Source organism: Perca fluviatilis, chromosome 7 (assembly GCF_010015445.1).
Source record: "Perca fluviatilis chromosome 7, GENO_Pfluv_1.0, whole genome shotgun sequence".
In the NCBI taxonomy this organism is placed as follows: Eukaryota; Metazoa; Chordata; class Actinopteri; order Perciformes; family Percidae; genus Perca; species Perca fluviatilis.
Window position 1 is genome coordinate 33,206,380 of NC_053118.1, and position 26,004 is coordinate 33,232,383.

The 26,004-nt window shown below is 40.8% G+C and overlaps 1 protein-coding gene across 1 annotated transcript in view; it reads left to right on the forward strand.

The window, feature by feature from the left end:
• Nucleotides 1-327: 327 nt before the first annotated feature.
• The window catches only part of si:ch211-113g11.6 (uncharacterized protein LOC559008 homolog), a 54,211-nt gene continuing 28,534 nt past the window's right edge, over nucleotides 328-26,004 (forward strand). The window contains exons 1-7 of the mRNA XM_039806850.1: nucleotides 328-719; nucleotides 9,855-9,994; nucleotides 12,071-12,133; nucleotides 17,552-17,647; nucleotides 18,032-18,137; nucleotides 23,336-23,443; nucleotides 24,196-24,335. Of these exons, the coding sequence (XP_039662784.1) occupies nucleotides 641-719; nucleotides 9,855-9,994; nucleotides 12,071-12,133; nucleotides 17,552-17,647; nucleotides 18,032-18,137; nucleotides 23,336-23,443; nucleotides 24,196-24,335 (732 nt within the window). The 5' untranslated portion in view covers nucleotides 328-640. The remainder of the gene's footprint in view (nucleotides 720-9,854; nucleotides 9,995-12,070; nucleotides 12,134-17,551; nucleotides 17,648-18,031; nucleotides 18,138-23,335; nucleotides 23,444-24,195; nucleotides 24,336-26,004) is intronic.

Here is a 26,004-nt window from a genome sequence, read left to right on the forward strand (position 1 = left end):
TTGAAATTAGGAACTGTAGTCATTCTGCTGTATGCACAATGAAGTGTAATTGCTTTTGTTACATTTTTGGCCTGATATCAGTAGCATTCGAAACTGACATGTACAAAATATTTACAAAAAGCTGGAACCTAGATGAGAAAATGATGTAGCCTAATGCTGATTGTAAAAAAAAAAGATGTCAAATGAAAATACAGTTAATCAAAACAAGATGAATGACATGATTTTTATTTATTTTTTTAAATATCTGTGATTCGTGGATGTAAATCATCTCTCGCTATCAGCAACAGGTGTGACGCGTAATAATCCTACGCCTGTAATTATAAACCCAAAGTGATGCGTTTGTAGGCAATTTTTTGCAATCCTTTTCATTCTTGCATCCGTGCTGAAAGCCTTCACTCCCCCCTCTGCCTTTTGTTTCCGAGGTGGAGCCTGATACACCGACTTCTTCAAACTGAACTGCCGGCGAAGCAGACGGACAAGATAGGACCGGCACCAGCAGTCGGTGGCACAGATCTGGGACGCAGCAGATCGAAAGGAGGGACCATAAAGGCAGTTGCAAGGAAGAAAAAGGGATCTTGTGGAACGCATTGTACGGTTGAATCATTTTACAAATCGGCCACACGGTACAGCTTCAAGAAAGATGAATTATTTCATCCTGCTGTCGCTTTTTGCCACGATTATCACCGGAAAGTCACCTCGGCTGAAATTTGTTCTGCACGGTAGGCAGTGCTGTATTTTCTGGATGTTGTCTGGTTTTACCACAACCAATTATTTAGGTCGCCAAGCATGTTTTATTAATCTGTTATGTGGTTTGTAATGGTTAATGAATGGGTGAATGGATACAGAGATGGACGGATGAGTTAATGAATGAACGGAGTGAGAGTTAAGCCAGTTATGATCCAGTTCTTCTCATTAACCCAGGTTGTTTTGTCATTTGCGAAAGATGCACTAACAGCACCAATAAATCCATATCGAGTGGCTACCTTTGGATTCATCTCCTAAAATCACCGCCCTCCCCCCACTGACCGAGTAGTAGCCTCAATTACACGCTCCGACATTCAGGCCCCAGCAAACGTGTACACAGGCTATAACAGGATGAACATCTGGAGGAAAACTAATTCTGCTGTATTATCTTAATGTTAACTAGAGATCAGAATTTGAATTGAGAGTGATTCAGCTCGGCCATTGGTTTCCATTCAATTCCGAGGTGGATTTAGGAATGATATGATTCGGATCTGATTTGTGCAACTTGTGGCTTTTATTTTGGTCGATTTACCAACTATTTGCTTTATCCCAGTGCACTATAAGTTCCATGTGTGCTCGTCTGTTAAATGAACCGTTGCTGGTTGTATCAGTTAGGAGGAACTAGGCTCTAATTGGCGACCGTCCCTCCATATTTTCACCTCCAGGCGCGCCGAGCAAAATAACACCAGAGGCACTTAAAAAACAACCTCTCCCTCCCCCGTCTTTTGGAGGAACATGGCCCTTGTTCGCCCTTAACACACTGCCAAACTGTAGCCTTTGAACGCCCGCTTGCCACCGCCAACAAAGCACCGTTACTGTGAACTATGACTCTCTTTGGAGGGTGACACAGTCACTGTAGCTCCCGCGTCCTTGCGGAGCTGCAATGCGGGACACGGCAGCTGCTTCACACTGCAGCAGCTGAGTCCGGCACTGGGAAAAAGAGGGTTGCTTTAGGGTAGCAGCCGCCTAAATACATTATGCACATTTACAAATACACAGACACGGAGAGAGGGAGAAAGGGAGGGGACGGCATTGGATGGAAAATTCCAAGCCTATTCCTAGTTATCTATTCTACTCACGCCTTTTTACACCTCACACACTCCTCTAATGTATTCAGCAATCAGTAGAGATGGGGGCTGTGTGTCAAGTTATCTGTATCTGTATCCCTCCCCTTCCCCGTGGATGAACAGTACAAAACGCACAAGATGACGGCCCCGGACGTGCAAGTCATATCAATCAATCTCGTTGTAATGCATTTGCAGGGTATGCTATACCTTGGCTATAAATGCCTGTATTTAGGGCATACACGGGCGCACACGCACACACAGGTAGAAAACTGTCAGAGGAAATCCATCAAAGGCGCAGTTTGAGCCTCAAGTGCTAAACCGTCACAAGAAGATGGGGTTGTTTTAGAGCTGGCGCGGTTTCAGCACCGCGGACAGCTCCGAGGTCCTCAGATGGAACAGGGTCATCAGTTTGCATGAATATACTATATGAGGACATTTGTTTAGTTCTGACAATATCAAGGCACTTGTCACGGCTACAACCTGCTTTTAAGATTTCGGTTGAAATGTGGTTTAGTTTAAGGGTTAAGGGTAACCTACATGCTGTGAGGGCTGACGTTTTTGTAGGGGCTGGAGAATGCATTATATTGCTTTCATTTGGCAGACACTTTTGCCCCAAGCCATTACAATAAGTGCATTAAACCTCAGTAGGAACAAGACGTCATTAGAAATCCCAAGTGCATCCTCCTAAACAAACAACTAAGAGCTTAGTACAGTTCATTCTTTCTTCATGAAAGATACAATTTTCCGTTTTTTGTTTAAACTGTTTTAGAGATTAGTCTATCCATATAATTTTTATAACACAGCACAATTCATCAACACCATAAACACCATCTAAATTATTATTAAGTTGAATTAATACCTACACAGATTTTAACATTAATTAAGGTAGGATTTATGGCAGGTCTGTCATATTAGAGTGCATTAGTTCTAGCCAGTTGTACTGAGTGATATACTGTAGCCAATATGAAAAGAAAAACTAATCTGGACATGAAATAAGCACATACCATAGAAAAACAGTTAATAATTAGTATTGATTAATATTAAAGAGGCTATATATACAACATTTCAGAGTCTGGGCCGGGATTGCCTGCACACACCCTCTGACGTCACATGCAAACATGGAGGTTGCTGGGCTGAAATGATGGCGACTGGCCACATTAATGGTGCTAAAAATGCTAACAATGGCAACAAGAAATGTTGATTAATTTGTGTTGTCCTTTATAAATAAAGAATAAGAATAAGAACAATGCTAACAGTCTTAAAGGGTAATTTTGGCATTTTTCAACCCTATTTTCCCATGCATTTGTGTTTAAGTGACTAATGTGAACAAAACTCTTTGCCATTGGTCCAGTATTGAGCGATAACACTGTAACCAGTAGCCGCAAAATGAGCTACAATGTTATTCTATGGGGCAATAGCGGCAATCAATGCACTTAAAGTGCTGTTTGGCCACTGACAGGCTCAGCTTATAATAAGTCGCTGACTACATTATGGAAAGATGGAGAAGTTGCCATTATCTTGCTATGCTTTTGTGTGTAACTTATAATAACTTATTGATGTCAGGTCAACACAGTAACTTTAGCTAATAGCATTAGCTTACCACTGCTCTGTCTGCAGCTCTCCAATCTTGGAACAGCATTTTGCTTTAGGAAAACGTGCATTGGTATAGGGTTTCTTCTATTCTTTGGCTGGCAGCAGTCATCCCGCTAAAAATTAGTCACTGCAGACACGATGGTGTGCAAAGCGGAGTGTATGGACCAAAGTGTTAGGATCAGTCTGTAGATGTAACACAACTAGCCTATCTATCTAACTTCAGCCTTTCCATATCCAACCCGTTCTCACTCCGAACTTGTAAAATACGGACGTTTGGGCAGTGGCTGTCAGCGTCAGAAGCGACGCAAAAAGCGCCCTTCAGCGTGTTTGTAGAACGCACCAGGGAGAGCAGCAGCTACACTGGGTTTGAAGATGACGTAGCACTAAGAGCGACTACGGAAGCGAGTAGTATGAAAAGCCGAAAATCCGCATAGGGAGGTTGGTTGGGGAGGTGGATGGCTCAAACAACACTTTCACCCAGGAGACCGGGGATCGTGTCCCGCGTGTCACGTTTCCTAAACCCAACCGTCGCTTTCTTGTTTTACTAAACCCAACCATCCGTTCTTCTTTTCCTAAATCCATCTTGTTCTTCTCGTGTGTCATGGAAACGTAAGCCCACCCACGACCTTTTCCTTAAACTAACTGCGTCAAAAGTGACGCCAATAGTCCCGACCAAGCGCATTTAGATTAAGCGTGTTTAGATATGACGCTAAAGGAGACTTTTAGCGTCAATAACAAAGAAAGAGCCAAAGAGAGTGAATGAAGGACTGAAAGAGAAAAAAAGCTAAACTCTTCAAACTAATTGGACATCCACAGCTGCATCCTTAATAACAGAACATTTTGCCATTTTGTTGACCTTCTCTCTCAGTTGGAGGCTTGAGCACCTCAATGCCCTATTGAACCATCATCCTGATAGATTTTCTTGTCTAGTTCATAATGGAGAACCTTGAGGTTCATCTACAAAACAACTTTGCAGTAAAAGATTTTATGTAAATAAAACAGCAGCGTTATACCATGCCAGAACAGGACAACTTAAACAAAACCTATTTTACTTTTTTGTAAAGTGAAAACTTTTCTGCCTTTTACTCTTCTTTAATTAACACATTTCTTAGTTTTAGGAATTTGTTTCTTTAAACGTGACTTTGAAAATGTTTTAATTTCATCCAAGGATTACATACTCCTCTGAGGGGAAGGAAACTGTACAACCGTTGAGTTTAATGAAGCCTTTTTTGGGAAAAACCAGCTAAAAAAGAAAAGACTGTTTTTCTTGTTTCCTGAAGAGCTGACCTTCTAAAAATTCAAGGATTTTACTCGGCAGCAATGACTAAATGTCTGAGAAAAAAGAAACACATGCTCACGGATAGGGAGAATGAAGTCAGCAGCTCAAACTACATTCAGAAGGTGACATTTCAGTTGTATATGTGCAACCCTTTACTGTTGAAAGGACTACACGTTCTGTTGCTTCTGTGTGCTTGTGGTTGTTTAGAGAACCAGGACAGTATCTCTGGCAGTCAAACACTTTGTCCAATCATGATGGGTGGGGGAGGGGGTTAGCTCACTGCTTTTGCGATGCTGAGCACCTGGCATTTTTTCACTGTCCAGACAACATAACGCCCAGGCAATTCATCCTCATACCTAAATTACATTATAGGTCGACATCAACTGCTTGGGGCCCCTTTCCGTGGGCAGCTCTGACATCTCTCCATTAGTGCATGTATAGGTACTGAGCATGTGTGTCTAATTTAGGCCTAATAAAGTATACATTATTATTATTATTATCATTATTATTATCATTATTATTATTATTATTATTATTATTATTATTATTATTATTATTATTATTATTATTATTATTATCCAAAGACTCCCAAAACGACACATACGGCTGTTTTATTTACTGCCACATGGGAAAAAAATGTGACTGTAGACATGTGAATGTTTATGTAATGTAACAGTGGCAGTTTTAAACGGAACTAGCTAAGTTTAGGGAACAAAAATACTTAGGGTTATTAAAACATTAGGGATTGGCTTAAAATGAGTCACCTAAAACTACTAAAATGAGGACGTAACGTGACGTCACAGATGTCATTGCATCACAGACAAAGGTCTGTAAAAATCCTAGGTAAAAATCAGGTAATTTCAAAAAGACAGTTCTCTCGCGATAACTGCTAGAGCCACAAAAGGTTGCCGCTTAATAAGAAACATAATTGTCAGTTGTTATGAGCTGCTTGCACAATCGACCCATATGGTCATTTTATGGGTAAGGACGGGCTGGCCCTGAATCCCCGACGTCATTAACTTCAACTGCAAACCATTGCGCTGTGTCTGGTCGGGGCCTTCAGTGTTGCTCACCTAAATGCATTGTGTTTATGATTATTTTGTTTGTGCCTTGAGGTGTAACTGAAACTTGTAAAAAAAAAAAAAAAAAATGCAATTCTTTCCTCCTAAAACATGTGCAAAGCTGCTTTTTTGAAAATGTTGAAACCCCCATTATTTACATCCATGTTTACTTAGTCGCAGTTTTCTTCTTTGCTGCCTTTATCTGATCTACTGCCAGCTGTAGATCAGTGAAAGCTAGTTGGACAGTATACATGTTAAAGGGACGCAATGCAGTTTTCGCTTTTTGCTCGCAGGTTTCTCTATAGAGCGCCCCCTACAGCTTCTGTATAAATATATTTGGCAGCTCCTATGTTTACTGGTGTCTGACTCCTCGCTTGGTCAGTCTGCCGTTTCCTCTTTCTCTGTTCCTCCGACAATGCTTTCCTAGCTTTCTGCTTCTTTTTTGCCAGCTCAGCCATAACGATAGTGTGAAAAACTCCATTGCTACCTTGTTCTTATAGCTAGCCGGTTCCTGAATGGGCTTATGTGTGCAGTGCCGTGAAGCAATTCGTTACATCGCGAGACCTGATATCACGCGATACCGCTCTGGGGCCGAAAGGTGGTTTTTCCGCTCACAGGCGCTAGGGGGAAGCGAGACGACCACCATTCAAATCAAAAAAAGTCATATAACCGTTCCAATGGCTCCGAAGCTGTTCAGTTAAGGTAAATTAAGCTAAAAAAAACCCTGCATAGTTCCCCTTTAACAGCCACTGCTTTCTATTCAGCTTTTGATTTTGACTTTCTTTTAGCTTAAAGGAATATTTCACCGCTGGAAAGCTGAATATATCTTTAAATTGGGTCACTTATGTAGTAGAAATGTGAGAAAAAAATTGAAATTGGTGCCTTCTAGGCCGAGAAAAGCCAGAAAATATGTTTTGGTCTTATATGGATGAAAAACACCAAATCCCAGAATGCACCTGCTTCGTTGCTTTGAGTCCACTCCGAAGCCACGCCTACCGCTTGACAGACAGACAGAGGCATTCAACTCAACTCAAGCGTGTTTTATTGTCATTTCAACCATATACACGAAACAACGTTTCATCGTGACTCAAGTGGTGTTACACATTTAACATATATAAAAACGACATTATATAAAAGCGACATACAAAACAGGCTACATTTAGTACACACACTTTATAGGCTCCGTAAAGTTCAGCTAACACATACTAGCATTAGCGCTTGGTGGGCTGTAAACACCGAGCATGAACACAGCCGTGAATTAGCGTGCAATGTAGAATGGTCGGCATTTAACAGTCACAAACTCCACCAGCAGTTAGCAGTTAAATGGATACAAATCACCACATTTCTGCACCACTCGGTGTTAACACAGCCCACCTCTTTTACCTGGCGACAGAGCATCTCTAGCTCGGAGGGCTAGCAGGCCTGGTAGCTGGACAGTCCGACGCATACTAGCATTGGTGTAGCTAAACACAGAGTATAAACACAGCCGTGAATTAGCGTGGAATGTCGAATGGTCGGCATTTTACAGTCACAAGCTCCACCAGCAGTTAGCAGTAGCTAGTTGGATTTTATTTCTACACCAGTCCGTTTAACACCGCCCACCTCCACGGGCCGGCGAGAGCAGCCTGGTAGCTGGATAGTCCCAGTGCCGGTACACTGTTGTTCAGGCATGTTTCCACAACAACAAAAACACAGCAGTCACTGAACTCACGTTGGGAGTTTCGTTGAAGGAGGATGTAATCCAGCTTGTTGTTTAATGAGCAGACACTTGCAAGCAGGATGGATGGGACAGGTGGACAGCTAGCGTTAGCTTTCCACCTAACCGATGAGGATGTCCCCTAGCCGGCTAGCGGCATTGAGCGACACCGCTGGTCTCCGTGCAGGCGAAGCTCACGTAGTGTGTCAAGTATTGCGTCTGTAATAACGTTTCCTCCATATTCTCCGATCTGTACCAATGTATCCCGGTGGTACACACCTCCGGTAGTTTGAATGCAGATAATTGTTGTAAATGTTTTCTGCTGAAAACCGAGAGCCTGTTTAGCGAAGCTTCAAGATGGCTGACAGTCGTTTTCATTCGGAATACCTCGGCCAGACTCGGCAGTCCAACCCCCTGTGGGCGTGTTGAAAACATGCGGAAGTAGATCCCACTACTGGCTGTAGTCCTTGCCTCTGGCCCAAAAATCTTCCGATGACGCAAAAATCGTCATTTTACATCATCGGAAGATTTTTTCCAGGCCCCAAATGCAGAGATCTCTCGTCTCAGGGGGACATGAGGGAGGGAAGCACGGTCATTCAGAAATACTATCGGGTTTCTACTGATACAAAGCCGAATGCTAAATCGGTGAATTATCCCTTTAATGTATGTCTGTCTCACAGAAGATAAACTTTTTTTTGTTGTTGATGCCGGACTGAATCAACAGAGGCAAATGAATTCAACAGATTGTTGGTGTGCTTTGCCAGCTACAGAGTTCCTCTCAAGACTGTCAGACAGTGAAATGTCTGTTCTTGCCTACCATCAGCCACTTTGGCCTTCCTTGTTGATTATTTACTTCCTAAGTACAAGCATCATCAATTAGATTCCCGACAATCAGAGAGGCCACTGTTTCCATAGTAACTTACTTGGTTGTTTAGCAACCTGTATCAGTGATCACCACCACTTCATCCTGGCTTTGCTGTCGGGCTGGATGTCGTTTTTGTTTCAAAGATTAGAAGTAAATCAGTGAATATGCCATGTAACTATGACTGTATATTCACATCATCATTATTAGTGTATCTGTATATATTCAGACAAAATGCATCATTAGTTTGGAATTAAGTTTTGAACTCCTTATGTATTTTTTTTCCAATTGTTTTGTTGAAGATGAAAGGGAAATAAAAGATTATTTTCTGCTACAGATTTCGTATAGTATTGCAAAAAAAAGAAAAGTGTGTTATTGTCAGAAGCTTGAACAGGTGGCTGGTTTTTAAGTTAGCTTTTACGCTCTTCAGACTGGATTATTCTGAAATGTCTCTTTACAAAATAAATAGAGAAATGTTCTCCTGGAGCAGAGAGCCTTATTAAAGGATTAAAAACTTTGATATTTTATAAACCAATCTTTAAATTACATAGCATTAATTATTAGACATGGCAGTTTTTTGTGTAACTCCATGTACATCTTTTAAATAGTAGCAGTGATTGTAATCTATTTTTTAAATGCAGGCACAGTTGCAGCGTAGGTAAGTGTAAGTCTGATTGGATGTGTGAATCAGAAATGCCAAATTGTCCTTCTGAGATGTCTGGAGGTGTCCTGAGAGTAATTCATCCAAGCATCTGCGATGGTATTTGCCCACATGATTATTTCAGTGATATTTATGGTTCCACCAAATGACCTTTTCCTCTAACACCCAAACCACGTTTCTGTAAAGGCTCCATGTTTAATCTAAAATCACAAAGGGCGCTAATGTCGGATTGAGTGTTTTGGTACATCAAACCAGTTCATATCGAGGAGTACTCAAGCTGGCGGCAGATTAAATGTAGATTAAAATCCAGAGGTTTGGCTCTTTGCCATTAGTGCTCCTAGACTTTTGTTCGAACTGCCTGAGGAGCTTAGGCCGGCCAAATCATGGATTGTCTTTTCAAATAACTTCCTGAAACTCAGGAAGCAGGATGCATTGACCTTCTGTTATTGTCTTTGAGCTCTACTTTATGAATTTGGTTTTATTACAGTACCTTGTTCCTTTGATTTAGCTGTTGATTTGATTGATTCCCTGTCATTTGGAAATTGCTTTTTAACTGGGATTGGAAAAATACAGTATATTTTCTTCCTCCTCCTCCTCCTCCTCCTCTTCCTTCTTGATTATTTACTTAGTTGTATAATAATTTGTAACGGCAGAAGTAATTCTATGTTATTCAAAATCGGAAATGGTTCATGTCTTCATTGATTATAGTTCTGTTTTTAGAATAAATTGCTGTGAGTTCAGTTAACTTATATGAATTGAACTTCATCACCATCGGGCACATTTTCATTGCACAACATGAACATACATTTTAACAATTAAAACAACAATGTACTCAAGCAAAGCTCTTGTCTGCCAGCTCATCTCTCTAATACACTCTGTTATGATCCACAGAGACCTCCAGGTTCCACTTCAACAAACCTGAGAACTACATCAGCATGTACCACCAGGAAGGGAGCGACACGCTGTATGTGGGCGGCCAGGCGATGATCTATGTGTTGACGTTCACTAACAGAGGGGTCCGCAACCTGCAGGTACACTTTACCGTTAGCTGATTTTGCTGTGTTGTACCCTAATAGATCTCTCAGCTATAGACCGTCTTTTGTTATGGGCAACCCTTCTGCTGCCAACTAGAGTAGTTATAAAATATCTGTTGCCAACCACCAGTTCAAATGTTATCTACTGTCTTTAAGTCAATCCCCTTCAAAACCCACTTTGGCAACCAACCAATGTTGAAAGTGCTGTTCCTACATAAAACTTTAGCTGGTTGGTAAAATAGGCAGCAGGGATCTAAAGGTTGAGACTGTGCCCTTGATTGACATCTCCGAATGTATTATTGTTGTCATGGTTTTTATTTTACTCAATAGATCAAATCAAATCAGTGCAGGCTGTTCTCATGAACCATTCGTACATATAGGTACGAAAAGTAATGCACTGTCATTCGTACATTGGTAATTCCACGTATTTATCAATGTATGAACCACATGGACTGCTGTTGTATTAGGCCGATCAGGTCTGCGCAGGGAGAAGGTCGGGGTGGATGGTTGGGTCCTAAAACACAGGGCTTTCAAGCGGGGGAGCAGAGTGTGTCCTGGGAGAAGTTAAGGGGAAAACACAAGACTTTCATCCAGGAAATGGGAGTTAGTGTCGGGAAACGGGTGTGCTTCCGCGTTCCCTACTTAAGGGGACCGGTAGCCTGGGAAAAGCCTGCCGAACTTTCAGCAAATTTGAGATTTGGTCTGCAAGTCAGTCTGGCCTTTAGCCCATTCAAGCCCATTTCCAATTTTTCCAAATTGTGGCACACTTCACAACCATTGAGGCGGGCTCTACACAAAGACAGCGCAGCGACGGCAAGCTGCTTTTTGTTTACAGTCAACATGGCGCAGCAACCCGTTGATGCCGCGGTAGCGGCTACTTCACCTGGATCGTTGGTCTGATTGGTTGAAGGACTATCCAATTACGCCCAGAGGCGTCCGTAGGTGACGCCCCTTTGGAAAATGAGCTGTAAATGAACCTTGCCCAGACCCATTCTCAGTTACAACTGAGAAGGGTCTGGTGTCAACCAGGCTAGGGGACCAGTGTTTTTATCCAAACAATATATAATATATTTCTAATATTAGCTAGTCATTTTGGTGCCTAAACTTAACTCTCGTCGGCGCATCGTAGTTACCATTTGCTGGCTAAACTCAACTGCAACGGTCGCTGAAAGGGGCATCACCTCGCAGTGCACTGTACCACGTTCACAGTTACCTTTTTTGCAGCTAAATTTAACTGTAGGATAACATACAAATTGTTGTGCATAACTTTTTGTATGATATCATACAAACCCATTAATGAGAAAGCGTTGATTAGTGAGATGTTGATGTATTTCTGAACTTTGGCGAGACCCAGACTAGCTGTTTAGCCCTGCTTCCAGGTTTAGGGTACGCGGTTTGCCACACTGGATGACAACAGAGTTGCCCACCTGCTGTGAGGGCAACACTGAGCCAGAGAGGCCAGCGAGAGGTAAGAGGGCCGGCCTGCTGCTGACCCAGATCAGCAGCCGAGGGCAGAGGAAGTTGGGTTATGCATACATTCATGAAGCTACACAATATATCTCCATGTGAGGAAAGAAAACATCATTCACCAAGCTAATAATGTCCACATAGGCTCAAGATTACACAGGGTCTGTGCTGCAGTGTCAGCCCTCACTAGCCTGAAAAATGTAAGAGACTGTAAGCTGGATATTTTTTTATCCAAATATGACTCTGCCCTATTTTTTGGAATGATTGTGGGCTTAGTGTTGGGTTTTCCCCAGTGGAAACGAAAAGGCGTTTGGTGATACGTTTGGCATAGAAGGACTGATTTTTAATGTTGTGTTTTATTTTACACACACATTTAGGTGGCATTTTGTCAGGAGTTATTTCCAGTGCATGTATGTTCAGCGGAGCATAACAGTAGAAAAATAACAATTTTCAATCAGTGAACATGACAGAGTGCTGTCAGCTAAGAAAGGAGATGTTTTCTGTGAGGATTGTGTTTTAGCTGCTGCAGCAAGGTCACACTTTTCTTGCTGAAACAGGGCAGGGTGAAAGAACATGGCACAAACTAAACAGCCCTTCCTCCCACAGATCCCAGCGGCATCTGACCAGACTGCAATTGATACCTGCAAGGCAAAGGCTGCGCCACTCGAGGTAGAAACAACTCCATGATTTCTGCAAAGCACTCTCCTTCTCCACCAGTGTATCATCATCAATCTCATCAAATTCTCATCATCATCTTCATGTATGTACGTGCGTACGTATGCATGTATGTATATGGATGTGTATATATGTGTATATCTTTATTTTTTTACTCTATGCTGCTATTTGGAGAGGATTGCTCCAACAGAATTTCGTTGTATCGCATACAATGACAGTAAAGTTCTATCTATTTATCATCTGCAGTTGCACTACAGTGAGGTTAGTGCTACAATGTTTAGTTAAGTTATTTAGGTTCATGTTTCATGGTTCATGCTTGGATGCAAGAGACCAAATAATTCAAATAAACACAGTAAAGACATGCAATAAAGACAAATAAATACATAAACAATGGTAATTTATACAGATTAGATAAATTACACAGGAGACAAAAAAACAAACAAATGAGTGAGCTGTTGATAATTGCAATGCATAGTGTCAAGAGATTCAGCGAATACCAAGAGATTAATACAATATTCAACCTGAAATAAGCCTAAGAGCGTGGGGAGTTCGACTTAATGTAAAATGCTTCGAGGCTCAGGAATAATCTTAGGAATAAGGATAAAGGGCTGCGTGTTATGCTGCTTGTCAGAAAATAAAGAATTTCAAAAGGTGCCAAGGACGAAAATGTCTGAAAGACTTGGTATTTATCCGTTGCACTTTAAAGACCAAGACCATTTTTTAAACCATTTTACATCAATTAATAATGTCCACATTTATTTTGACACCGTGTTATAATAACAAGAAATTAGAAAGATCATTCAAAAAGAATTTTCCATTAATTCTCAGGGTCAAATTCTGCATTTGCTCAATAGCTAAAAAGATAATTATTTTCACCTTCCTATATCCTTAAAGCCAAATTATAATATTTAGCCATAATGTTATTAAGGGCACTTTCATCATCTGTATTGCCCTAAGGGTATATGCACAACCAAGTGCCTGAATGTTTCCATTGTCCATGCTGCTGTTGCTGTCCACATCTGTTTTGATGTATATCAGGGGAAGCCCACAGAAACAGAAAAAATATAAATTTTCCTGTATACAATCGATACAGAAAGAATGGATGTAAAATGATGAATGCATTTTTCTAAACATCACAATCACTGCCAAGATGACTCTAGCCATTAGGGAAAATAATATTTTAAAAATCTCAAAGATTCATCAGTTATTTTTTTTTGTTATTTTAATACCAGAACAGCTGGAGCATGTCTGTTATGCTCATGTTCTATGGTCTTAAAAAACATGAAATCCTTCAAAATGTCCGCATTATGCGTGTGGTGAGCAAATCTTTTTGAAATGAATGGGACACCATCTTAAAATACAGTAACAGTTGTCTAAGGGTTAGCATTATTACCTCGCAATGACATGTCGGGAAATTTGTGTTTGAATTTCAATGAATGATTGCTTTAGTTTGAGTGCTGCCAACAGAAAAGAAGTGACACCTTGCTTAAAAGCGCTGTTGATCTATTAGTAACATCAGTGCTTTGAAAGCTGCCAATTCTTTTCCTATCTGTTTTAGAGTAGCTGTATCAGAGGCTAGAGCCTACTCGAAACCCTTCAGTTTCCAATCCAGCAATGTCTACCAGGCCTGTAATCTGCAGTCACGTTTAACAAATGAGGGATATCCCAATTTTAACAGACAAATTGTATTCTCTGTTAAGGAATCTTAGAATTCTACCATTTCAATTTCCTCCCATATCTAATGGGAGCTAAAACCCATCATGGTTGTGAGTATACCCCAAAGTGTTACTTGAGTTATTGCACAAAACAAACAGGGGACTGTCTTCCCTGCACAGAGCTAAAGCTTCCCGAGAGCCTGGCAGTGGCAGATGGTGGAAAATGAGAATGTACTGAGTGACACAGTAAATCTTTCCCAATAAAGCCAATGGTGCTGGGCAGGGGGAATGAAAGGCAGGATGCGACATCCTTCAGTGATAGACAGCCACAAGGTTTGTGGACAACAATTACCCCTGGAGTCAGATGGAGTTAAAAGTAGGTAGCGCACATCATTTGACTGACCGAATCTCCAAGTCTGCCTCAGCTTCAGTTTGTCCAAAGCACACAAATTCTTCGAAAGCTGAGCCCAACGACCACTGAGGCAAATTTGGTGCAGGTTGAACATAATCTCTCTAAACAGATATCAGCATATAAGTGTTGACTCTGTAGACAACGGGACCGGATTTTGGTATTGATAGTGTTCTGGTTTCCGTAGTACTGACCAATCTTTTATCGATTTATCAATGTGTATTTGTTTGTAGGGATTAGCCAAAATGTTTGACTGTAAACAATGATCGGCCCACGGAAGAGCAAGTCTTCCTCAGAGGCTAAGTCGTCGTCAGACCGAGAGACGGTGGGTTCGGAGATTGGGTTGAGAATAACAAGAACAAAGTGTTACCCTAAATTAAAGCTAATCTTCAACCTTACTATAACCCTGAAAGTTCTTTACAAGTCCTTTTTAACTCTACAAGTCCCTTAAAGTGATGGTTTGGAGTAATTCACCCTAGGGTCCTTTGCACCATGACCTCGAGCCAAACACCCCTCCAGAAGCTTTTTTCACCTGGGTCTAACACTGGGCGAGTTAGCGTAGAGTAGCGTTAGCCGCTGAGTAGCTTAGCGCGGGGCTAATGGACCCACGTTTGTATCTCTTAAAGTGCCCATATTATGAAAAAATCACTTTTTCTGGGATTTGGGGTGTTCTTTTGTGTCTCTGGTGCTTCCACACACATACAAACTTTGAAAAAAATCCATCCATGCTGTTTTGAGTGAGATACGGTTTCTGAATGTGTCCTGCCTTCAGTCTCCTAGTGAGCTGTTCAAAATGAGCTGGCTAACCACAACCGTTAGCTCGTAGCTAACGGTTAGCATGCTAACGCTAGCATGCTACGTCGTTCTCAATAGCAAAGCACTGCTACAACACACACAAGTTCACCATAATCTACAAAAGAACTACTTACATGTGCGCCCTCATTTAGAAGTCTCCCAGCTAATCCTGCCTTGTAACTGACCAAAGTTGGAGAAACAGGCTTTCTTTTACTGTCTCTAGAGTTAGCTAGCTGACATGCTCTACATCTGAGCTACTGAGCATGTGCGAGTGCAATCAAAGATAGTAGTGAAGAAGAAGATGAAAAGAGGTCTCACTCTGTAGCTAAAACAGAAACCAGATGAAAAGAGGATCTGCAGCAGTGAGAGAGAGCTGTGCAGTACAACAAAAATATGGTGTTTTTAGAAAATGAAACCATGTAAACCTATTCTGGTACAACCTTAAAATACAGTTATGAACCTGAAAATGAGCATAATATGGGCGCTTTAAATGACCCCACTAATAATGCCCGAAATGATACCAAAGGTCTACACTAGTATATATAGGTTATGCTTTCATAAAACGATGGATTGGAAAGTTTGTAAGTACACCAGAAGTTTATGAACACTTGCCTGCTCTCTTCTGCTCTCTGTTGCTGCTGCTGCTACCTGCAGTTAGACGAAGTGCTTGCAGGTCGTATGAAATTACTACACCGAAAAGAGATACACAAAAATATGTATTAATTTAATGATTAAATAAGGTAATGTCTCCAAACTTACCTCAATTATTACTTGTCTCCTGCTAGTTATATTACAGCACTTACTTTAAAAAAGAAGTTAAATTAAAAAATATTTTTGTTGCATCTCTTTTCGGTGTTGTAATTTGTAGATGTCCCTAAGCACTCGTCTCACAGCAGCAACAACAACAGCAGAGAGCAGAAGCCAGCAGGCAAGTGTTATTTACATAAACTTCTGGTGTACTTACAAACTTTCCAATCCATCGTTTTATGAGTGCATAGCCTATATGTAATAGGGTAGACCTTTGGTATCATTTCGGGCATTATTAGTGGGGTCATTTAAGAGATACAAACGTGGGTCCATTAGCCCCGCGCTAAGCTATTCAGCGGCTAACGCTACTCTAGCTAACTCGCCCAATGTTCGATTGTGATGTGATTTGTAGAGTCACAGCGTGTACAAAAAACAACGTAACATGAGACACAGCCATCTTCTAACCGTAAACAAACCGGGAACTATATTCTCAGGTGGAAGAATATAATACTTGGGCGGAGTGATATGCTCGCAGCAAGCCTGTCTGAGAATATAGTTCCCGGTTTGTTTACGGATAGAAGATGGCTGTGTCTCATGTTACGTTGTTTTTTGTACACGCTGTGACTCTACAAATCACAACATGTAAATAGGAACATTTGACAAGTTATTTTGTCACAATTTGGAGCAGTAGGCTAGTTGGAACCAGTTACCTGCAGGATCTGTGCTAGGCTAAGCTAATGCTGGAGCTGTCAGACAGCTTTACAGCATGCACGGAGATGAGAAGGGTATGTATATCGACTTGTCTTACTCTGGGGGTTACGGTGAATAAGCTAAATTCCCAATAAGTCGGCGTGTTCCTTTAACAGTGTCCAGAGCTTCTTGGCAAGTATTGGCAGTATTGCATCAAAGCATTACGCATCACAATAATTTGAAACCAGCTTTAGTTTGATCACAAATGAAGCTACTGAAGAGGACATTGGTTTGAGGTTGACATCACAACAACACATAACGTCTGTTATTCTGACAGATACGTCTCTAAACCTAACCCTAAGATTATTTAAAACAAATTCCAATGTTACTACCTCAGTCCTAGATTTTAGTGTGCATGGGCCACGTAAAATCACTTACATGCAAACAAGCCCAAACTAAATTTATTTCTTTCAAGAACATAAGTAAAATGTCTGCACTCACAGAAATTACCCAGCCCACACACTCGCCTACACATCCACCTACACACACTTACACAAGCTCTAGCCCGGCTTTTTGGACTTGGTGGTGTACTTCCTCCATCTCCAGTTCTTGCTATCCTTATCCAAAAGTTGGACTACAACTCAACATGAGCACTGCTGCGACTTAAATCTGAATTTACCCCTTAAGGTTGTACTAAGTATTCCTTTTCATACTCCATCCAGTAATGCCTTTGAGATAGCAGTCCATTTTCTGCATTTAATGAATAAGTGATGAACATGGAGTATAGCAGTGCTGTACTGCAGGGCTAAGCCTCCTGTGTGCTGTCTGCCAAAAATGTCCAAAGCATGGATCGCCTCCGATTTTTCTTAAATCTCTCTCTCTCTCTCTGAACAATCCGCTTTTTCTCTCTTCATCTGTGATGTGTTGTGTCCTTTTTCTTTGTTTCTTTATCCCTCCATTCCACCTTCCTCTCTTCATCTGTTTACAGTATTTTTTTATTTCTACATTCCATTTACCTGTCTTTTCAATCCCTAATTCCATCTTTCTTCATTTTTTCCTTTCCTTCCATTACTGCTCCTTTGCCTACCTCTCCTTCACTGTCTCTTTCTTTCACAGCTGGAGTGTGATAATTTCATCACCGTCATTCAGAAAGTAAACGACACAATGATAATATGTGGAACTAATGCTGGAAGCCCCAGGTGCTGGATGCTGGTAAGAGTTTCTTCAGACAAAATCCTTGAATTCTTTTATACTGCAAATTATTTTGCAGTCACTGCAAACGTCCCACGTCATTTTATTGGTTGCTGCTGTGGCTGCTAAACCTCTAGTCTAATCAGTCACAAGATTGATTGAAATTAGCATTTATGTATTTGCTCATTTATTTCTTGTGCTGGTTAAATGAAGGATGTTTTCTCTCAGTAATGAATATGTACCTCCACTGAATAAGTTAAAGTGTAAGCTGTGGTGACAAACAGATAACTCTGAGTATTGGGTCTTGTGTTAGATGTATAATGCATAATGATGCATGTCCGTAATGAACAGCTTTTAAATACTAGACTTCCTCCAGGCTCAAAGGTCTCCTTCCTCTCTTGGCAGGTAAATGAGACTGTGCTGACTGACGTCCAGGGCAACGGGCAGATAGCATCAGCGTCTGACATCTCACCACCCTACCCTTCCCAAAAGTCCATCAGCTTGCCTGCAGGTAACAAACGCAAAAAGGAAATTATACATCTGCTTGCAGGAGTTCATGGCTCACTAGGAAACAAAAGAATAAAACCTTGCCAAAACATATATAGTTATAGTTTTATATATGTATATAGTTACTCACTGCAGTGTTGTAGTCAAGACCACCTAAACCGAGACCAAGTCATTACCAAGACCAGAGTGTATTATTAATAAATAAAATTTTATTACCAACGATTTGGCAGACAGCCAGAGCTTCACCTACATTCACTTTGGGAGTGTGAGTTAAGGGGGGTGGGGAAACGGGGGTTAACAGTAACACATTTCAAAGTCAAGTTATTGGTTGCATTTAAAGCAGGAAGTTTTACATCCAGTCAAAATAATGATGTTAACACATAATCAGACGATACGCAGGCAATGTAATTAGACTTAGACTTAGAAAACTTTAATGTGAGGCAATTTGTTGTACAGTACAGGCATATTGACACATAATCCACAACAGAAACATTGAACCAGACATCTACAGCACTATTTATCTAACACATAACATACACACATCGATAAATAGAATACAGTTAAAGGAGTATATTTTAATGATATCCCCGCAGCTGTAATTGTAGTCTTGACCGGTCTTGAAATACAATCCCAAGTCCTCTTTATCCGAGACCGAGACAAGCAGGGTAAAAATCGGAATGCTGATGAACCAGCAGCTGGAGGCAGATGACAGGTGACCTTAGTTAAAGCAATTGGCTCATGTGTGGACAAAAGTAAAGGACTGGTATTTTAAAGCTTTTTTTGATTGGATGATGAACCAGATAGGCGATCCCTCTTGAATTCAGAACGGACAGGATTTTGGTCACATCAGCAAGTGACCATGCAATTACCTTTCAAGTTGTCGCGAATATAGTACCACAATCCTGGAAGCTATTGTGGCCACAATAACTGATAGCTAGCTAGCTAGTAGCTAGCTAGGTGGTTTGCTATCTCACCAAGCTCAAACAAAGCACACTAAAAAACATCATATACCCATCAATCGCCACAACGTGAATGTACTTCCAACCCTAACCCCAATCTCTCCTAACTAAGTTGTTTTTTAGGCTAAACCTAATCAAACCATAACCATATCAGTGTCATTTTAGAAAACAGACATGTGAATCATTTTGGTAACAGTGATTTTTGGAGGCACTAACAACCGATCAGATAACACTTACTGTATACAGGTCTTTTTTGGAAGGCAATTACAAACAATGTATTTTTAGTTTGGTGAATGTATTGATCACATCTGGCCGCAAAAGCCATACAAAGCCATATTTTAAAATGATGCATAATAGACAACTCGATAGCTTCTTCTGTTTTTGGAGAGTGATTTGCATTTTAAAATTCACAAAAGTTGAGCTCACTGGACAAAATGAAAGCATCCAATTGTGATTATTCAACTTCAATTAATTGAATTTGGTGTCAGAGTTTGTCATCGTAAAATGCTGGTATGACCAGGCCAAAATAAGTAATAGTAAGTAATGAATTAGGTAATTGAAATTGGTTAAAGAATGGAGTGGTTTAGTTAATTTTCTAAGATTCCATTTCCATTTCTATAGTCAGACCTTTTTATTTTTATTTTTCCAAACATGTCAAAATTTCTGATATCTTATTTTGGAACAAAGCCGTCTTCAACTCTTTGTATTAACTTTGCTCATTTGAGTCGGGAGCAGCAGAGCGACACCTCCCTGGCTCCCAGGAATGATCTGTCTCTTATTATCAGTCTCTATTCATAACATGAAAATGAGGAGATGCTTTTATAGAAAGTACTATTTTAAAGAGCCAATCCATTACAAAATTGGTGCGTAAGAAAATTTCTTGGTTCTTGGCTGTAACATACAGTAAGTACCTTATGTACCCTAAACAAGATCTAATATGTTGCCTATTACTTAAAACAATGCTCCACGCTAATTGGTCAATATGTGCAATGAGAAACAAAATTATTGTTATGTTATTAAATATGTTTCTTTTTCCTGGGTTTAGAGGCAATGTTGGTGGAGCTTTTATTTGTGTTGTCATTTTGTACAACACAACATTCATCTCTGTGAGTAGCTTTTTTATCAATATTACAACGAAAGAACCCTCACTTAGGTTAAGGCTATTGAGTGAGTGATGCTATTCACTACACAGTCGAATCAAGATCCTTATCTATCAGTGTCAGAGCCTTGCTATTTAGCTGCATAGACTCAGTCCCTCCAGGAAAACGCAATTATGCGGTCGCATAATTCAATGCATAGTCAGCCAAAGTCAGCATATTTATGCGGAGGTCTCATTTTTTCAAATACGCCGCACTTTCGCCGCATAAATTGCCGATTTCCGCACAAAATATGCAGGGCTTGCATGATTTCATAATCCCCGCATTTTCGTTGCAAAAAAGTCACATATATAATCTTAGCAGAAAGTTGAAAAATGCGTTTACTTCACACAAGAGCAGCCATTTTCCCCTGTTGCCATGGGAACGTTATGAAGTGATGTAATTATGCAACGTGAACGAAAAGCAGGGTGTTGGGGAAATCAGTTTTTTTTGTTGTTTTTTTTCAAACCGCAATTTTTGCAAGTTCCCGCAATTTCATCGCATAAATATCCTGCATATTCCATCGCATTTTTTAAGAAAACGTGCCGCATAATCAAGGATTTTTGCCCGCAACAATCACAAAAAAACTCAGCATTTTTCTGGAAGGACTGCATAGAGAAGAAAAGGAAGAACTTTATTAATCTCTCATGGGGAAAGTCGATTTTCAAGAGAACTGGACAAACCAAGTTTTAAGTGTTACTAAGTTTTATATAATAAGGCCCGAATCACAAATTTCTTCTTTATAATTTGTAGAGTATTGACTGAATCACTGTGACGGAGTGGTACTGCAAAATTCACTTCTGGGTAGACAACTTGCACTTGATTTGAATTGCAGAAATGTGAAATCAGCAAACTTGTTTATTTCTGTTTTCATTTTCAGCCATAACTGTAACGTTCAAAGATATATAGTTAAGTATACAACACCCTCTATCTATACTTAGACCCGTGATTCGGATATAGAAAATCTCCCCCAGTCTTCTTACGCCCCACCCCCAACAACCCCCCAAAAACTAACTAACACAAAGAGACATAGATATTTTTTATGGTTTTTAGTTATTGCATTCCTGTGCCTTAGCAGATCATGTATGTAATTTGTCGAGTGTTAACATCACCAGGGGATTACACCACCCTGAGTGCCAAGCACACAAGAGTCAGCCATCTGCCGTTGTGCATTCACGAGGGAAAAAAAAAACATGTAAAACACTGCTAAAATAGAGCAGTTGTACAACTGACTGCACAAACAGATTCAGATAGAATTCAGACGCTAGTTTGACAGACTTCCTGGATGCTAAAGTGACAAGAAGCATGGTATAGCTGTGTAAAATCTAAAAAACATTTCATGCTCATGACCAGAATATCCTGTGAAGCCCGAGTGATTTTCATCAGATTGACACATTCTTTAAAAAAGGACCAGCCATATGTATGTAGGTATGTCTGTATGTATTTGCCCTGCAGGTTTGGTTTACTTCCATTACTCCCCAGTTGAGGTACATATATATCAGCAAACTCAATATTTGGCCACATTTTAACATCCACAGACTACTGACTGTCTGGTACATCAGATGAATCGTTGCTCAATCATTTCAAGATTTTTATTATATCATTAATATCAGCATTACAGCTCTCATTCAAAGTAGCCACAGTTGGTTTGCCTCGTCATACAGTGACGGCAGGAAAGGGTGTATGACATGAAGAAGTGACCTGAATGTGGTGAAAACTAAATAATTAATAATTGACTTGTAATGCCGTCAGGCTGGCACTGTTATATGTCTGCACGGAAAACAAATCACAATGCAAATTCCTTTATTCCTACATCTACATCTGGCTACCAAACACAACCCATTGATCTGTGCACTTTCAGTTTCACATTGCCAGACCTTCCTCCACAGCGCTGCGGAGGGGGGTCTGTCTAGTCCACACAGCATTCCGGGATGGGAGAAAAACGTGCTCTGGTTTATTGGCATTTCTTTAAACCAATCACAATCGTCTTGGGCGGTGCCAAGTGCCAGACAGAGCCACGGTGCCTCTGCCAAATAGCCTCGGGAAGGAACTTGTTTTATTGGAACACGTGTACGTTCAAAAGTTGTTTTAGTTGTGCAACAGAAAACTCAGATTGGACAGATAGTCTAGCTAGCTGTCTGGATTTACTCTGCAGAGATCTGAGGAGCAGTTAACCATAGTCCTCAGAAATCAACAAAGTACCAACATACCAACAAAAATACCAACACAAAGAAAGCAGAAGGTAACGGACATCTGGCCGAAAAGAAGGACATACGGCGAAAGGAATTGCCCGTTGTAGAGTAATCTGAATCTGATACCTTGTATACTAAAGCTAGAGCTAAATCCTAGCTCAACTGGATAAAAAGCAATTGTTAGAGGCGTGATTCATCAGTTTAACGTAACTACATCGGACTTCTCTCCACAGGGAATGGAACTCCTAATTGTGTGATATGGACATTAACTAAATAGAGATGTTTGGAATTAAAACCATCTTCCAGTGTTTACAGAGCATGATGAGGGATGGACAAACTATCTGTTTGTTAAACCATCTAATGCGGATGGATTAATTTGTATAGACTTTTGTTTGTATAGACTTCGCAGATATTAGTGAGAGGTTAGTGTGCGCGGCAGGACGCTCTTCCAGATGGAGATCGATTGTTGAAGCAACGAGCCGAACCCCTTTGCTTGAGTTGAACAGCGTTCTAATAACGATCAGTCCTAATTAAGATGTTACTCCTACGGTTTCAAACGCTCTCCCTCTGCATCGCTATGGAGACAGAGCTCTGAGAGAATATGGTGATTTGTGGCTGCTCATCAGTGCACTCAGCTATTCTGCCTTGATGTCTTCTTTGCTCTTGCTTTTCTTTGCCTTCTCCCCTCCCTTGTTTTTCTGTCTTCGGTCTCCTGGGCCTTCTTTTTTTTCTGTCTTCACTCTCCCTCTCTGTGTTTAATCTTCTCTCTCTGTATCTTCCTCTTCTCCTGCTTCAGTCAACCCCCTTCTGTGTAACTCCAATCTCTCTTCCTCTCCTTCTGTACCTTTTTTTTTCTCTCTTTATAACCCACTGTTTCTCCTCTGTTCTCTTTTTTTTTTCTCCTCGTCGTTTCAGATGGGAGTCTGTATTCTGCTATGTCGTCGGTGGCAGGTCACGTCGGCTCGATCCGCCGTACGTTTGGACCCCAGAAGCTCCTGAAGACGGAGAACGTTTGGCTGCTGAGTGAGTAGGAGGATGGGGAGTCACGCAGAAACCGTGCAGGTTTAGACTAATGAGTTTAGAGATGGTGGGTGGAACTGTAAATCACCCCGCTGTCATTCCCATGGGAGAAATAACATGTAGGTGTATTCCCTGTCAGTGTGTTTGTGGTTCGGGTCACGTTATTTTCAGCCATAGAAAAGGGAACCAGAAACATATCTACTGGAAGCAGCCATTTACACTCAATTCAATTCAATTTTCAATTCAATTTTATTTATAGTATCAAATCATAACAAAAGTTATCTCAAGACACTTTACAGATAGAGTAGGTCTAGACCACACTATAATTTACAAAGACACAACAATTCCAGTAATTCCCACAAGAGTAAGCATTTAGTGCGACGGTGGCGAGGAAAAAACTCCCTTTTAGGGAGAAACCTCGGACAGACCCATGCTTTGGTAGGCGGTGTCTGACGGTGCCGGTTGGGGGTGTGATGAATACTGGCAATAATCACAATAAAGATAACGGAACTATGACTAGTAATAGTAGTTGTAGTAGTTCATGGCGTAGCAGGGCACTGCAGGACGTTACAGGGTGTAGCTGGGAGTAGCAGAATCAATGTGAGAATTCTAACAATGTTCTATTTGTTTTACAACACTACGCTAGCATGAAAAGGTGGTAGGGGATGATATTGCTTGACCCACGATACGTCTTGAAGGTAAATTGGAAACAAAGTGACGATATCTAAACGGACACGTTTAAATCTCATGACCAGATCCGCAGTTTGCCGGTGCAGCCATAATGCCGTCTACACTGAAGTACAAGGAGGAGATCTACTTCTTCTTCAGCGAGCTCAACAAGACAGCCAGAGTGGACGAGGAGCCTTACAGGGCACGCATTGGCCGAGTCTGTACGGTAAAAATCCCTCTTTTAAATTTTTGGGCCATTTTTAGACCTTTATTTCCACAGGACAGATGAAGACATGAAAGGGGAGAGAGAGGGGGGGAATGACATGCAGCAAAGGGCCGCAGGTCGGAGTCGAACCCACGGCCGCTGCGTCGAGGAGTAAACCTCGATATATGTGCGCCTGCTCTATCAAATGAGCTAACTTGTCTCGCACCACTTTTATGTCTGTGTTCTGGGAAATGTATTCTTGCATTGACAGACTTATCTCCACAGCAGTCTTGTATAAAGTACTTGGAAGCAATACTTAAAAGTACAAGTATGTTACCAGAAAACGACTTTGGTAGAAGTTAAAGTCCCCTTTTACAAAACATTTTTTGCAAGTAACGAGTAACGAAGACGCTTAGGGGAAATGTAGTCCTCAATATAGACTAAGGGAAATAAGGATGAATCCAGGTCCATACACCCAACCTTTTTTTTCTACTCTTGCAATCTCTTTTCACGTTGTGTGTATCTGAGTTGTGAACCATGCAGGCAATCAAAGAGTGCTTTTCTCAAACCGTTTAATTTGATCAATTATTTAGAGGCCTGGAGATTTTGCATGAGTACGGCGTTTTGAAAGAAAACCACTGGTTTTAAATGAATTGCTAATAAAAATGAACTAAAGGATTGAATGTTTTAAAGTTGGAACAAATCCCAAATGTGCTCAGTGAAAACGCAACATAGCACAAGGCGATGTGCTGTCATTTAGAGTTAATTTGCGTTCTACATTTTCTAAACCCGTTTCCTGTTTTACATACTGTACAGTAAATTAGAAAAGTTCTGTACAATTTAGAACTGCGTTGCGTTTGCTCTGGGTAGAAACTTGAAAGCATGTTGCACTTCTTAACACTTCCCAATCAGTGATGTCAAAGCAAGTGTTTCCCAGTCAGCCGTCCAATGGGAAACAGCTGCTGCCCTGTGTGATTCATGAGTCACCTTTTGAAGTTAATCTTGAAAATGAACCTCAGATAAAGACACCCAAAACAAAACATACATTAATGATAATAGCAGAAAAGTAAGTTGTGTGTGATGATTATCTATCTTAGATATTTTGAGTTTCTTCATCTGCTAATTAAAGGAATATTCCAACATGTTGTTGTCACATAGATCTTTGCTCTCTAACCAGAACTTTGTTTTCCTTTCTGTGCATTGACGTTACCCTGGAAATTCAGAGTTCTCACGAGAGCGCAATTTGAATTTGATCAGCGAGTCACTCTGGCATTGATTAATGATGCTCATTAACTATGCCCTTGTAGCCGAGCTGCACCAATCACATATCTGATATAGGCGGGCCAGAGGCGAGCTAAACAGATAACGACAGTTTAATCTACCAGTTAGCTCCGCTGGTAGCTAAGCGAATGGGGCTCTGGGATACATCACCCTGTGTATTGTTCTGATTGGTCGTAGTGTTATCCGATTGCATGCAGTGAGATTTTCAAATGCATGCTTGGTGCTGCCCCTGGAGTTGGGCCATTTTCATTGATCAATGCCAGACCCTTAGGTAGGTGGATTTTATTGAGCTAAGTTACACACATCTGTGTACTGAATGCTCAGACATACAACAAGCAACATATTACAAAATGCATTCCTATGTGGGAGGGAAAGGGGCTCCTGGTATCCTGTGGTAAGGGGTCAGTGT